This window comes from Myotis myotis, unplaced genomic scaffold (assembly GCF_014108235.1).
Source record: "Myotis myotis isolate mMyoMyo1 unplaced genomic scaffold, mMyoMyo1.p scaffold_m19_p_12, whole genome shotgun sequence".
Lineage (NCBI taxonomy): Eukaryota > Metazoa > Chordata > Mammalia > Chiroptera > Vespertilionidae > Myotis > Myotis myotis.
In genome coordinates, this window is record NW_023416316.1 from 88,308 (window position 1) to 104,882 (window position 16,575).

The following is a 16,575-nucleotide window of genomic DNA, read 5'->3' on the forward strand; positions in this document are numbered from 1 at the left end:
ACCATCCATCTACCCATCCATCATCCATCATCCACCCTCCATCCACCATCCATCATCCATCCACCATCCACCATCCATCATCCATCATCCATTCATCATCCACCCACCATCCATCATCCATCATCCACCCACCATCCACCATACATCCACCATCCATCAACCATCCATCATCCATCCACCATCCATCATCCATTCATCATCCATCAACCATCCATCATCCATCATCCACCCACCATCCACCATACATCCACCATCCATCATCCATCCACCATCCACCATCCATCATCCATCATCCATTCATCATCCACCCACCATCCATCATCCATCATCCACCCACCATCCACCATACATCCACCATCCATCAACCATCCATCATCCATCATCCATCATCCATCCATCATCCATCCACCATCCATCATCCATTCATCATCCATCAACCATCCATCATCCATCCACCATCCATCATCCATCATCCATCAACCATCCACCATCCACCATCCACCATCCATCAACCATCCATCATCCATCCACCATCCACCATACATCCACCATCCATCATCCATTCATCATCCACCCACCATCCACCATACATCCACCATCCATCAACCATCCATCATCCATCCACCATCCACCATCCATCCACCATCCACCATCCATCATCCATCCACCATCCACCATCCATTCATCATCCATCAACCATCCATCATCCATTCATCATCCACCCACCATCCACCATACATCCACCATCCATCCACCATCCATCATCCATCCACCATCCACCATCCATCATCCATCCACCATCCACCATCCATTCATCATCCATCAACCATCCATCATCCATTCATCATCCATCAACCATCCATCATCCATCATCCATCCACCATCCACCATACATCCACCATCCATCAACCATCCATCATCCATTCATCATCCATCAACCATCCATCATCCATTCATCATCCATCAACCATCCATCATCCATCATCCATCCACCATCCACCATACATCCACCATCCATCAACCATCCATCATCCATCCACCATCCATCATCCATTCATCATCCATCAACCATCCATCATCCATCATCCATCCACCATCCACCATACATCCACCATCCATCAACCATCCATCATCCATTCATCATCCATCAACCATCCATCATCCATTCATCATCCATCAACCATCCATCATCCATCATCCATCCACCATCCACCATACATCCACCATCCATCAACCATCCATCATCCATCCACCATCCATCATCCATTCATCATCCATCAACCATCCATCATCCATCCACCATCCACCATACATCCACCATCCATCAACCATCCATCATCCATTCATCATCCATCAACCATCCATCATCCATTCATCATCCATCAACCATCCATCATCCATCATCCATCCACCATCCACCATACATCCACCATCCATCAACCATCCATCATCCATCCACCATCCATCATCCATTCATCATCCATCAACCATCCATCATCCATCCACCATCCACCATACATCCACCATCCATCAACCATCCATCATCCATTCATCATCCATCAACCATCCATCATCCATTCATCATCCATCAACCATCCATCATCCATCATCCATCCACCATCCACCATACATCCACCATCCATCAACCATCCATCATCCATCATCCATCATCCATCCATCATCCATCCACCATCCATCATCCATTCATCATCCATCAACCATCCATCATCCATCAACCATCCATCATCCATCATCCATCAACCATCCACCATCCACCATCCACCATCCATCAACCATCCATCATCCATCCACCATCCACCATACATCCACCATCCATCATCCATTCATCATCCACCCACCATCCACCATACATCCACCATCCATCAACCATCCATCATCCATCCACCATCCACCATCCATCCACCATCCACCATCCATCATCCATCCACCATCCACCATCCATTCATCATCCATCAACCATCCATCATCCATTCATCATCCACCCACCATCCACCATACATCCACCATCCATCCACCATCCATCATCCATCCACCATCCACCATCCATCATCCATCCACCATCCACCATCCATTCATCATCCATCAACCATCCATCATCCATTCATCATCCATCAACCATCCATCATCCATCATCCATCCACCATCCACCATACATCCACCATCCATCAACCATCCATCATCCATTCATCATCCATCAACCATCCATCATCCATTCATCATCCATCAACCATCCATCATCCATCATCCATCCACCATCCACCATACATCCACCATCCATCAACCATCCATCATCCATCCACCATCCATCATCCATTCATCATCCATCAACCATCCATCATCCATCATCCATCCACCATCCACCATACATCCACCATCCATCAACCATCCATCATCCATTCATCATCCATCAACCATCCATCATCCATTCATCATCCATCAACCATCCATCATCCATCATCCATCCACCATCCACCATACATCCACCATCCATCAACCATCCATCATCCATCCACCATCCATCATCCATTCATCATCCATCAACCATCCATCATCCATCCACCATCCACCATACATCCACCATCCATCAACCATCCATCATCCATTCATCATCCATCAACCATCCATCATCCATTCATCATCCATCAACCATCCATCATCCATCATCCATCCACCATCCACCATACATCCACCATCCATCAACCATCCATCATCCATCCACCATCCATCATCCATTCATCATCCATCAACCATCCATCATCCATCCACCATCCACCATACATCCACCATCCATCAACCATCCATCATCCATTCATCATCCATCAACCATCCATCATCCATTCATCATCCATCAACCATCCATCATCCATCATCCATCCACCATCCACCATACATCCACCATCCATCAACCATCCATCATCCATCCACCATCCATCATCCATTCATCATCCATCAACCATCCATCATCCATCCACCATCCACCATACATCCACCATCCATCAACCATCCATCATCCACCCACCATCCATCATCCATCCACCATCCACCATCCATCATCCATCCACCATCCATCTACCCATCCATCATCCATTATCCTCCACCCTCCATCCACCATCCATCCATCATCCATCCACCATCTGTCATTCACCCTCCATCCATCATCCACCATCCACCATCCACCCACCATCCATCATCCATCATCCACCCACCATCCATCATCCACCATCCACCCACCATCCATCATCCACCCACCACCCACCATCTGTCATCCACCCACCATCCATCATCCATTCACCATCTATCATCCATCCACCATCCACCATCCATCCACCATCCATCCATATATCCCTCCCTCCCTCCATCCATCCACCATCCATCATCCATCCATATGTCGCTCCCTCCCTCCATCCATCCACCATCCACCATCCATCCATATATCCCTCCCTCCCTCCATCCATCCACCATCCACCATCCATCCATATATCCCTCCCTCCCTCCATCCATCCACCATCCACCATCCATCCATATATCCCTCCCTCCTTCCATCCACCATCCATCCAGTAACAATTCCTGAGCATCTCCCAAATGCTAGCCGCTGCTTCACACATAGGGGCACAGCCATGCCCAGAGCCGCACTGCCTGGCGGCGCCCATTCCCCCTAACACTTCGGCCTTTCCTCGTGCCCCGTGGACGAGGTCAGACCATGCATCCAGCAGGCTTTTCCTTAGGCCCCTCAAGCCCGGCCGCCACTCTCTGGCCGGAGGCTGGGGCGGTTCCAGCGCCTGTGCCCCCTCCCCCATTCCGCTGGGTCCAGCCACAGGCACGTTCCACCCTGAAGGGCAGAGCTGGGAAGGCAGTGCCACAGGCTCGACCCGAGGAGTGATGCCACCCTGCCCGTCAGAACCACAGGCCCAGCCAGGCGCCGGCCCTCCCGCCTCTCAGGTGGCGAAGGTGTGTGAGCCCTCCTCTGTGCCAGGAAGGCAGAGAGAGACGCAGGAGGACTAGGCGTGGCCCCTGGACGGCCCCCGGGGTGTGGGGCAGGGCGCCCGGTGTGCACAGCTCTGCAGAGGAATCTGCACCGTCCCCGGCTGCCCCACTGGCCCAGCGACGGGTGAAGTGGTGACTCAATGGCAGAATGGGGTGACGGTCCTGGAGTCCAGTAGGCCCATGAGCACCTGATTCCGGAGGCACGCGGCCCAGCGCGGGTCCAAACCCCCAGTGAGGAGCCAGAGCAGGAACTCCGCAGGCAGAACCGGCTCCTGCGCTGGCTCTCCAGGCCCGACGCCTCCCTCCCACTCAGCCGCGCGGCCCTGCCTCTGGCCACGCACCTGGGGACCCTCCTTCCCCAGGGACGCTGACACAGCCCCACAGCCCTCCGCCACCCAGCGCGGGCTCCTCCCTCTCAGGGACAGGGGGGCGGGGGGGTGGGGGTGCAGGCTGGGCTGCCTGTGCTGCCCGGCCCGGGGCCCCACCATGGTACACGGGCATCGCAGCTCAGCACCTCACCTGTCTCCCCCCTGGCGCCCAACCCAGCGGCGCCACTCAGCAAGGTCCTGGCATTCTCCGCCTCCCGTGACTGTCAGAGCTGCCTCTCTCCTCCCCTCCCCCCTCCCCTCCCTCCCCTCCCTCCCCTCTTCTCCCACCAGATGTCAGGCTCCTGGCTCGCAGTTTCAACTCTCAGCAGAAGAGAACTTACGACAGGAACAGTGAATCAAAACCACACGTTTTTATTAAGCAACAGGACTTCTAGTTCACATTTCATCCAACTCAAATACAATATTTCCCCTCTCCCGGCAGCTTGGCATCTGCACACACGTTCTCACAGGCAGTCGGGACGGGGAGGAGGCTCAGGGCGTCGGGGCAGCCGTGATGGCGGCACTGGTGTGCCCTCGATGGAGCAGCTGTCTGGCGAGGGGCCTGGACGCGTCCCGCACACCACGGTGTCCCCAGGCCGCGAGCCTCCGGAACGCAGGCTGCGCCTGATCCTACCTCTGACCCCAGGCCAGGCCCGCTAATCACTCAGCTCAGCTCTGATGCCAACCCCGTGATGCCCGCCGTGCCCAGCCCCTTGCTCTGACAACGGCCAGTTTCTCCTTTGACGCCACTGGTTTCCCGGCCAGGTCGGTAGGCTCGGCTGAGCCCTAGAAGCTTCTGCCACCGCGCCCGGCTCGTGACGGCACCCCGCTCTGCTGCCAGCCTCGATGCCCGGGCAGCCACCAGCGGCCCGTCTCCGGCCGCAGCCACCGGGCAGCCGAGGGCACCGGCTGCCAGACCCCAGGACGCACACATCCTCGGCCTCGCTGCGCCAGGAGCGTGTGGCTGAGGGAACCGCTTCTGCCTTTTCCGATAATGAGATGGCATCCAGCCCGCGGCCGCTGTGGGGAGGGGGGGCGGGGGGTCACGGAGCTCGCGTTGGGAGCTTCGCCACCTCAGGGCCGTGGGCACAGAGGATGGACTTCCGTTTGCCCAAACCAGCTGCCCCCAGCGCCTCCCAGCCTGGCACACACTCCCAGTGCCTCTTCTGTGCCCTTAATTCCGTGATCCCCTCCCGGCGACGCCCGCCCCCCCATCCCACCGGCCTTCCCCGCCCAGCCGGCCAGTGTCCCTCGCGCCACTTCTGCGATTGGATAGCCTGATGTTAACTGAGCGCTCACACTCGGGGGGGGGGGGGGCACAGACGATGTGAGAAGACACTCGCTCCCGCTGGAAGGGGGGGGGGGTCGGCAAGCCTGCGGCCCCCGGAGCAACCCAGCCTCCAGCCGCCAGCGCACACGGCCGCCCCTCTGCAGGGACCAGGGACAGAGGGCGGACAGCGCAGCCCAGGGGCTCGAGGCCAGCACGCCTGGGCTTCCATCGCACCCAAGTGAATCTTCAGAGTGCTCCCCAAAGCACGGAGCCCGGGGGGCAGGGTACGGGGGAGGGGCACGCCGGGGGGGGGGGCGCTGCGGGAGGGAGAGCCGGGCGCACTGACTTCACACATGACTGGCCACCGAGTCCTGCTCCCACTCGTGTGGCCGAGCTCCTCACACCGACAGCCGGGCTGCGATGCTTTCATCGTGAGTCACCCCACGGAACAGCGAGGGCTCCGCCAGGCGCGAGGTCATTTTTTCCAATGTCTTTGGAGAAGCGTGGAACCGGAGAGCGAGTCTGACTATTAACGTGCGCGTTAAAGAGAGCTCTTCCTGCTGCCCCGGGCCCTCCGCCCGGGTCCCGGCCTGCGGCGCCCCCAGACCTGGCAGCCCGGCCCCATCCAATTCTCACCTGCACCTCCAGCTGCCGCCCCGTGTCGGGTCCGGGCTACTCACACCTGCGCTGGTGCAGCTGCAAAACGCCCCACGAGAGTCTCTGGGGGGCAGGGGGCGGGGGGGGGGGCGAGGGTGCAGGGATGGGCGGGGGATGGTCACGTCCCAGCCTCACTGGAGCCTGAAGGGGCTGCAGGGACTGAAGGGTCAGCTTAGTAAGCTGAGAGGGGGGCTGCGTCCCCAGACCCAGAGACGGGCTGCAGGGCCAGCGTCAGGGCCTCCTCCTCAAAGCCCACCGGGCTTTATGAAGAACTTGGGTCTCAGCCCCGTCCCTGCCACTGCGCGGCCCTGGACAGATGTGTGCCCAGCCCAGCCAGGCACGCAGAGGCCCGCGCTTGGCAGCACATGAGCAGCTGCCCCCCTTGTACCCTCCGGACCCCCAGAGAACCAGCCCGTGGGGACGGGGTGACCATGGGGCGCGGGACACTCTGTGACAAGCTCCACAGACCCTGGCACAACTGCGGAGAGAGCCCAGGCCCTGACCACAGGCGACAGGGCGTAGGTGCCTCCTCGCCAGCTGTGGGCCTAAACCAGTGGTCGGCAAACCGCGGCTCGCGAGCCACATGCGGCTCTTTGGCCCCTTGAGTGTGGCTCTTCCACAAAATAGCACGTGCGGGCGCACGTGTACAGTGCGAAGTTGACTTAAAACTTTAAGTAAAGTTTATTCAGTTAATTTTAGGGAACGTTGTGGAGTGAAAGAAGATGTAGTGTCGAGGACGGAGAAAGGTATGCTGAGATGGTTTGGACATACAGAGGGATGAACGAAAGGAGAGACGAAACAAGGATACAAGACGAGTGTGGATGGGAGAGGTGGAAGGGGTCGACCTCAGCGAACGTACCTCCATCAGACTGAGGACGTTTTAGCAAAGGCCAGCTTAGGAGCACCCTAATGAAGTTAATAACAATGTCCCTACCTAGATAGTTTAAGTTTAAAAAATTTCGCTCTCAAAAGAAATTTCAATCGTTGTACTGTTGATATTTGGCTCTGTTGACTAATGAGTTTGCCGACCACTGGCCTAAACCCACCACCTAATCTACCCGGCCCTGAGTTTGCTCATTTGTAAGAGATGGTAATGTGACCTCCCTCCAGACACTACCTGAGGACTGAGTGGAGGGTCCCTGCAGAAAGCTCAGTGGCCAAGATAAACAGCTGTCACCACCACCACCACCACCACCATCACCACCATCACCACCATCACCATCACCACCACCACCACCACCATCACCACCACCACCATCACCATCACTACCACTACCATCACCACCACCACCATCACCATCACCACCACCACCACCACCATCACTACCACCACCACCACCACCACCACCATCACCATCACCACCACCACCATCACCATCACTACCACCACCACCACGACCACCATCACCATCACCCCCACCCCCACCACCACCACCATCATCACCATCATCACCATCACCATCACCACCATCACCATCACCACCACCACCACCACCACCATCACCATCACCATCATCACCATAACCATCGTCACCATCACCACCACCACCACCACCATCACCATCACCATCATCACCATCACCACCACCATCACCACTACCACCATCATCACCATCATCACCATCATCTTCATCACCATCATCACCATAACCATCACCATCACCGCCACCACCATCACCATCACCATCACCATCACCATCACCATCATCACCATCACCATCCTCATCACCACCATCACCTGACAAAAACTCACCAGCCTCCCCCACACGGAGGTTGCCAGCATGGGTGGCACGTCTATGATGAGCCTTATGGACACAAGTGAATAAGTCCGTGCTCCTAACTTCAAGTCTCAACCTCCTGGCACTTCCTTGGGAAGCAGCCCCAGCGACCAGGCGACTAGCTGCCTGGGGAGCCCCGGAAGGCATCCTAGAGGGCGTGGCCTCCGCTGGGCCCTGGTGGAGGGGCGGGGCTACAGGCTCACACCCATGAACGTCCATCCACGTGCTCACTCTGCTACCGCCTCAGCCTGTCCCCTGACGAGAGTCTCCACCCTCGGGCACCAACCCCTCTCCGCCCTGCCTTCCCGTGTGAGGCTCAGACTGCAGGCCATAACCGGCCTCATATCCCCGCCCGGCGTCTCCCCACAGCCTGCCTGCCGCCAGCCGCAGAGGGAGAGGCAGCAGAGAGAGACGGCTGTGCGACTCGGCATCCACCGCCTTTAGAAAATGACGACAGTTTGATTTCTGCAATAACAACAGCAGGGACGGACGCTGGCTGTGGGCCACACACACACGCCTCCCCACACACACCCCGGGGGAGGCCTGTGACTGTCCCATTTCACAGATGGGGACACTGAGTCCGACAGGCCGGTGAACGACCAGGCCGGGTCCCACCCGCCCGACCACGGCGGGGCCGCCCATCGCGGTGGCTTCTTCCTGTCTGTGCTCGTGGGAAAATGGCTTTTCTGGCTCAAGGAAATGGGATTTGTTTTAGGGCCTAGTTTTTTAAAAGCTCGATAACGCTTCTTCCTGACTCTCCAAAAAAAGGCACAGGCCTGGGAATCACAGGCGGCACAGCACAGCCGCGCACGCTGCCCAATCCACACCCTCCCGCTCCCGCCTCGGAACTCCACGCGGGCGGGCGAGCAGGCTGGGCCAGCAGCGACCCCGGCTCCCGGCCCTGAGCGGGCGCCCACGCGCTTCACAGGTGAGCCCAGGTAGGCTCCCCGACGTCGCTTGGGGCGTCATTACTGCTCCCCACGTTTTACAGATGAGAGTCCTAAGCTCAGCAATGTCACCCGCTTTACCTGGGCCCTCCCACCAGCAAGGTCTACACCAGCAACAACTCCGTCCCGTCCGTGCACCCCCCAAGCTCTCAGGACAGCCCGGGGACAGCCCGGCCGCCGGAGGGCGCCCGCGTCTCTGCTCAGCGTGCTCAGAGGGTGTGGCTCGGCAACTTGCAAACACTGGCACTGCCAGGGGTCCAGGCGCCCACCCCCTGCCTCCCCCTGGGCTCAGGGGCCTGGAAGCTGCTCTGCCAAGGCTGCCAGGCGGACAGGACCCACAGACCCCTCCGTCACCCGCTTCAGACCCCCAGCCTGCCCCGTCTCCCCGGGGTGGCTGCTCAGACACCTTCCTGGGTGTCCACGCCTCCCCCACCCGACGCTGGTGAGCCCTAACGCCTGTCAGCACGTAGCCCCAAGAGGCGGTGCTGGGGGGCTGCACTCACCCCCTCGGGTGCCCAGGGACCCCGCAGGCTCAGAGCCCTCTGAGCTGTGGCCGCACATGTTTCCCCACAGCCCCACGCGCTGGCCGAGCTCTACCCGCCACATCCACCCACAGGCACTGCCCCCTCCCAGGCCCTCCGATGTCAGAGGGCAGGTCTCCCAGCCAAGCTGGTCCCTGGGAGACCCGGGACCGGACCCCCTGGACGAGGGCGGCCTCCACGCTCCCCACGGGGTCTCTCCACCCCACGAGCCACACACTCATCGGACGGCGGCAGGGGCTTCGGACCCGCAGACACCACGGCCACGTCGGACGCCAGCCGTCCCCGCCAACAGCGCCCCCCGAGCAGCGACCGCTCGCCAACGCGGGTCCGTGGGGCGCGTGCGACGGCCGCCCTCCTCACCTCGAACACGTCCTCGTCCAGGATCCGGGTGCCGAACACGACAATGCCGTTGGTGTCGATCACGGGGTGGTCGCTGCGGTCCAGGAACTTGGTGGCCTTCTTCTTACAGTCCAGGATCAGGGTGACGTTCTTCCTGTGGACGCTGAGCGCGATTCTGTGCCACCTGCAGGGACACGGACAGCCCGGCGGGTGGAGGCGGCGCAGGCCCCGGGGCCAGTGCAGGGGGCTCAGCGGCAGATCACGGGGGACACGGGGAGGAAGCCCCTCTCCCTGCGACCGGACCCCAGCCACACCATCGCCCCGCGACACGCCCTCTGCCCTGGACGCCTCCCATTTCTCGTCTCTCAGGCGGGATCACGGTCTGAGCCCAAAGTTCATGGGGAAGCCCCGAGCGCAGGCTCTGGCACCCAAGTGGGCTCGCCAGTGGGCCCCGGAGGGGACAGCCCTGTGTGGGCCGCCTGAACCCCACAGCAGAGGGCAGGCTGCCGGGGAAGGCGAGCCCGTCGGGGAACCATGGCACCTGGGACCCACACACACTCTCAGCGAGAAACTCAGGATGCGGAAGGTCTTCCTGGCACGTGGCGCCCTCCGTGCCAGCCACCAGGAGGCCACGGTCAGACCGCCGGGCCTGGGTGTGCGCCCACAGAGCCCCGGAAGGTCTGCCTGGGTTTTGCTATTCCGTCCCACACCGGATGCGTCTGCGCCCGCCAGGGTCCCCTAAGTCCCCTGTGGGACAAGCGGGGTGCAGCCGCACGACCTCCTTGCGTCCCTTCCGAACGGAGGGGCTGGCGTTTGCCGGCACCCAGGGGAGATGGAGGCCCAGGGAGAAGGGCCGGGACCAGCTTGCAGGGCTCCACGCTCATGCTCCCCGCCGGGAGCTCACCGGAGGGCCCTCGGCCCCTGCTGCTATAACACACAGCCTGCAGGACGCCCTGTCTGCCCGCGGGCCCTGGGGGCCTGCCCAGACGCTCCAGGGGGCCTAGGTGGCCGAGTGGTGCCCACTTACTTGCCATCCGACAGATTGATGCCCCGGAAGAGAGGGTAGTCTTCCGGCCCCGGCTTCCCTGTGTGGTCCTCGTAGAGGAAGACGGGAGAGCGGCCCATCTCCAGGCCGAGCTGCTGGATGCCCTGTTCGTTGTAGACAGAGACCAGGAAGGCCTGGCTGCCCTTCTTGGCTTTCACAGTGGCTAGGATGGAGAAGTCCTCAGGAAATGCAGACGCTGGGACAGAGGACAGAGGGCAGAGGGCAGAGGTCAGAGGGCTGTCAGGAAGCTGCCAACCATGCCCAGCCACCACACACCAACCAGCTCAGGGACCTGGCAGCCCGGCTGCAGAGGACGGGCCCAGCCACCGGCTGCTGACCCGCCCCTGGATCAAACTGTTCCTGCAGCCCCGCTGTCCCCACGTGGCCAAGCCTGACCCCTTCGAGGCTCAGTTCAAATGCAAAGCTAATCGGTCCTATCAGCTGTGAGCCTCCATGCGGCGGCCCCCTCCATCCCCACCCTGTAACGCATCTGCGCATAAGTCCTAGCGAGGACCCCCAGGATGTGAGCGCCCCGCAGGCAGGGCTGTCTCAAGGCACCTCGAACCCTCTGCAGTGCCCAGAGCTGGGCCTAGCAGAGAGCGTCTTGTTCAGCGCCCTGTGGGGGAGCGAGGGAGGGTGGGCAGGGGGTCGACTAGAATCGCACTTGCCATTTCCTGGTTGACACGCAAAACAGAGAAAAAGTAGAAAGAAATCAAGAGACTTCCACCCGAATTGCAAAGAAACAAACACAGAAACAAAGAAAGCAAGAACCTGCCCTGTGGATGGGCGGGCGGGCTCCCTACGGCACGGCCAGAGCCCTCTGGGCCGTCACAGCCGGACCCCTGCGGGCCCTGCCCCGCACGCTCCAGACCTCTCTGCACGCACACGCACACACACGTGTGCAGACACATGCAAACACGTATGCACACACATATGCACACACATGCACACACACACACATGCACCCCTTCCCTTCGGCCAGGTGCCCCATCGACCCTCCTGCCGCCTTGTGCGATTTGCAGCTCTGCGGGGAGCCTGGGGCGCGTGGGCTAACGGATGTGCAGTCCAGCGGCCAGAAGGCTCAGTCCGGTCAGCGCACTTCTCAGCATGGCCGAAGGCGCGGCGCCCACAGGGGTCCGACGAACACGCTGAGTGGGGAGGGGACACGCTCTGTGCTACGAGGGCTGTGGGTCGGGCTTAGGGCCTGGAGGAGGAGAGGACCCGTGATCAGCTGCTCCTTTAGGAAAGGAACACGGTCAACCCTAGGGCTGGATGGCCAGCCCCGCAGGAAGCTGTCTGGGGGCGCCCTCTGCTGGCGGAACGGCCGCATGGCCTCCGCATCTGGTCACTGGAGCAGAGTCTGCAGGTGCCAGGCTGGGGGAGGGGACATCCCGGGCGGCCTGAGCGTCACCGGCTGTGGCCTCGCGTCCCCTGGGAGCAGGGGGGCGAGATCTTGCGAGGGGAGGGTGGGAATGGGGGGCACCGCCGTTTCAGACACTGAAATCAAGTGTCCCCTGAAGCATTGTGGGGGTTTGAGGCTGAGGCAGAGGCGGGCCCCTCTGGATGCATGAGAACGAGACCCGAGTTCTCCGTGAGGGCGAGCCCGGCCCTGACAGTGGCCTCCGTCTGCGCCGAGGGTCCGACAGCCCCCAGGCCGGACCCCTGGACCGGGGGACGGGGCGCCCCAAGGCGGGCTCCAGAAGGGATCTCATCAACCGAAACGACGTCCTTACAGAGCGCTGAGCCACCAGGCGGATCTGAGGACGGTGGAGGGACAGCGGGGGCACCGCACAGAGCTGGTGGGGGGCCCCGGAGGCGAAGAGGCGGCCCCTGAAAGAGTGTGTCCCGCGGGGACCCAGCGGGGACGCGGGAGGAGCGGAGAACCACCGCTGGTCAAGAGAGAGCCCGGCTCTGGGTCAAGGCCACGCTCAAGCCCCGAGATGATGGCCCAGCTGCTAACGCTCACCGGGCACTTCCACGGCGGCACCTGCCACGGCCCCGGGCCCTTCCCACCTGAGTCAGAGACGAGCCCATCCAGGCCGGGAGAGGCTATCGGTCTGTGGCCCGCGTCCCCTCCAGACAAGCCCGAGCAGCCCACTGGCTCTGGGGCGGGGGGAGGGGGTGCGTATACCACCACGGCGATGACAGGACAACTCGGGCGCGGTCTCAGCCGCTAACATCACCCCCCCCACCCCGCTCTGGGCAGGTAATCAGCAGTCCAGCTCCGCGCTCCGTGATCGATCCGCATTTAGAGCCCGCTGTCTCGCCGGGAGGTGTGACGTGTGATTCATGCGTCTCTCGGGGTCCCTGCCCCCCATTAAGCTTCTGCCTGGAAGTGCTGCCTTTCCCACGGCCCCGAGGCGTCCCTCCACGTCACGCCCCGCTAACCCCCGCCCAGGAGCAGCCTCCCCTCCATGCCCTCGGGGCACGGCAGCCGGGCTGCACAGACAGACACCTGCACCTGCTGGAGGAGGGCAGGGTCCTCGAGGCCCCCCACCCCCTTCGCTGGCATCAAACCCGGCTCATTCCTGGGGCCTCCTAGGAACCCCAGCGCGTTCTCGCCGCTCCGGGACAGAGGCGGAGGGGAGACGCGCTCACACACACACACCCCTCGCACCCCTCACACCCCGCACACCCCGCACACTCCGTGCACCCCGCCCACCCTGCGCACCCCTCGACCCCACACACCCCGCGCACCCCATGCATCTCTCACCAGGATACAGCTGCTTGGTGGGCGCGCTGAGCTGGGCCTCCTTCGTGACTCTGTACGCAACATCCGGGCTCTTGGAGGACCGCCGCGTGGAGCAAAACCCTGTTGTCTTGGTTATGCCGTCGGGCAAGGTGTGAAAATCTAGAACCTTCAGGAGGTCTGCTGGCTGAGCTGGAAGGACAAAGGGGGGGCAGGGGGTTAACCACAGGCAGGCAGAGCACCTGGGTAGGGTGGGGAGGGGGGAGGGGGGTGGCTGCACCGGAAGCCCAGTCAGAGCCGCCCTGAAGCCGGGGCGGGGGTGCGGGGGGGGGGGGGCGGGGGGGGGCAGGGATCCCGCTTTGGAGAGTCGCACATCCAGGTGAGCAGCCAGTTCCCGTCCCAGGTCCACACCCCCGCAGCCCCATGTGCTCTGCCTGATGGCCACCCCGTCCCAATCAGAACCGACACCGATCGAAACCGCGTCCCCTCCCAAGTCCCAGTCGGGGGCCAGGGGGGTGCAAGGGCTGGACACGCCAGCCTGGTTCCCAGACACCGCTCCTCACGGCGCCGGAGAAACCGCCCCAAAGCTCAGCGGGGAGGCGGGTCAGACCCGCTGTGGAGGGAGGGAGGCGGCTGAGCAGGGGCTCAGGCCCGGGATGACCCAGAGCTCACGGAGCCTCACGTGCAACGTCTGCGTGTGGGTGCCTCGGGTGTCTGCAGGGTAGGCCGGGCGCATTTTATTCCCATCGGCACCCAATTAAGAGGCAATTTCCCCACCACAGTTCACAGCGGATCCGGTTCCCATTGGCCCCGGGAGGCCCAGGCCTGCGTGCAAGGCGGTGCGGAACCACGGGCGAGGGGGGAGCGGGCCCCTGCGCCCCTCCTGGAGGTCCCGGCTCGCGGAGAGGGCAGGGGAAGCTGGCGTCCCACGGAAGCCACGCGCGGACTGCGCAGCTCGACTCCCCCACGCCCTCATGCAAAAGACAGCCTCCCTGTGCCCGCCCTCAACAAAGCCAGTGTCACGTGGAAAGTTCAACTCCTGTTACCACCAACACCAGGCCCCTCGGAGCCCCGGCTGACGGAGCTCGGGTGCAGCTGTGGGGCCGCCTTCCAGGGCGCAGGGAGTGCCCGTCTGAGATGCAGAGAATGACCCCACCCGCTTGTTTGGGCGCCTGGATCCAGCTGTTCCTGACGAAGGCTCAGCTACCTAAGCCAATGAGTTGTCCTCACCCCTACACCAATTTGCATTTGATTCGGACACCTGCTACTGAAGTGTGCCCACTGCTTGAGCCAGTGTGCCCCTTGGGGCCTGGCCACCTTACTGTCCAACGGCCAGCTCACCGCCTTCCTCCCCAGGAGGGTTATATGCCTGGGGCCTCCTCAGAGAGAAGTCCACTTTTTAACAAGGGTGGACGATCTGGAGGTGAGAAAGGACCCCCATGTCGGTCTCCCGTGGAGCTCAGCACAACCATGGGGGGAGGGGGGAGGGGTGGCCGTGTGGCCCCGCTGTTGTCCAGACAAGACAGACAGAGCCCTGGGCCCGAGAGGGCGGTCTGGAGGGGAGCGGGTGCCTGGCCGGGGGGTCAGTGCCGGCACTGTGGACGGTGCCATCCCCAACCATGACAAGCTGCGAGGGAGGGGCGCACGCAGGCTGGGCAGGGTCCGCGGTGACCGGGCGGAAGGGAGGTGAAGCTGCTCTTCCGGGCACAGAGCACGGCCCAGGGCAGTGCCCGCTCGCACCACACACCCAGGCCCCGGAGCTCCGAGGCCCTGCCTCCAGCGGGATCGTTGCTGCAGCTCAGCTCTGCGCAGTCGTCTGTCACTTTAACCAAGACGCCAGAGCCCGGCCGGCGTGGGCCAGGGGTTGAGCATCCACCTAGGAACCAGGAGGTCACAGTTTGATTCCCGGTCAGGGCACAGGCCCGGGTTGTGGACTCCATCCCCAGCGTGGAGCATGCGGGAGGCAGCCGATCAGTGGTTCTCTCTCATCAGTGATGTTTCTCTCTCTCCCTCTCCCTTCCTCTCTGAAATCAATAAAATATATTTTCTAAAAATTAAGAGAGACCAGAAACACTGGACATGGATTTCCCAGCTCAGGAAGGAAATGCCAGGTGGGACGGAGGGAGGGGCAGCGTGGGCCAGCGCACGGGGTCGCCGCCTGGCGGCCCCTCTGATCTTCCCGGGTGGCGCCCAGCTCCGACCCAGAGCCCAGCCCCCACGGAGGTGCGCTCAGTCCCTCGCACACGGGTGGCACCGCCGCAGCACTCAGCCCCAGGGACTCCTCCCTCCGGCCCCCACCTGACACCGGAGGCAGCGCTGGCGCGGGTGCCCGGCACAGCCCCAGCCTGGACCGGCCCGTGGGAAGAGATGGCCGTGCCAGCCCTGGCTCACCTGCCGCCGTGACACCGTGCCGAGCGCTGGCTCATCTCTGAGACGCGGCTCCAGGGCCGGCGGCAGCCAGGGGATCGGAGATCCGGGCCTGATGCGCTTCCCAGACGCCAGCCCCGTGTTCCTGTCGCTGGCGCAGAGCGGTTTCCCAGGCCCCGGGACTGCTTACAGGCCGCTGCCGCCGCGAGTTGAAAAGGCCACGGACCTTTCCAGGCCCCGTGCCACCTCCTGCTGGCCAGAGCGCCCGGGCCAGAGCTAAAAGGGTATTTGCATGTTTTATAAAAGGCGTGGCAGGCGGCCGAGGAAGCAGGCTGTCCTGCCCCGGGCGTGGAGCCTCCCGTCAAGGCCGTCTGTCCGCTCCTCCTCCTCCTCTGTCAGGACGGAGCCCGCGGGAGACACCAGCGGCCTTGGGACAGCGAGGAGGCCCCCGGCCCAGAGCAGGGCGAGCGGGACTCTGTCCTCACGCCACGACCACGGCGACCCTGACGCCGGACAGGAGGGGCGCGGGCAGCGGGGAGGCCGGGTGAGGAGTGGAAGGTAGCAGGAG

General features: G+C 61.8%; 1 protein-coding gene across 2 annotated transcripts in view; it reads right to left on the minus strand.

Moving 5' to 3' along the window:
* COL5A1 (collagen type V alpha 1 chain) overlaps positions 1-16,575 on the minus strand; it is a 97,178-nt gene that overhangs the window by 63,046 nt on the left and 17,557 nt on the right. For both annotated transcript variants that reach the window (XM_036329171.1, XM_036329169.1), the window contains exons 2-4: positions 13,665-13,832; positions 10,934-11,147; positions 9,928-10,090 (exon numbers count right to left, since the gene is read on the minus strand). In XM_036329171.1, coding sequence (XP_036185064.1) covers positions 9,928-10,090; positions 10,934-11,147; positions 13,665-13,832 — 545 coding nt within the window. The remainder of the gene's footprint in view (positions 1-9,927; positions 10,091-10,933; positions 11,148-13,664; positions 13,833-16,575) is intronic.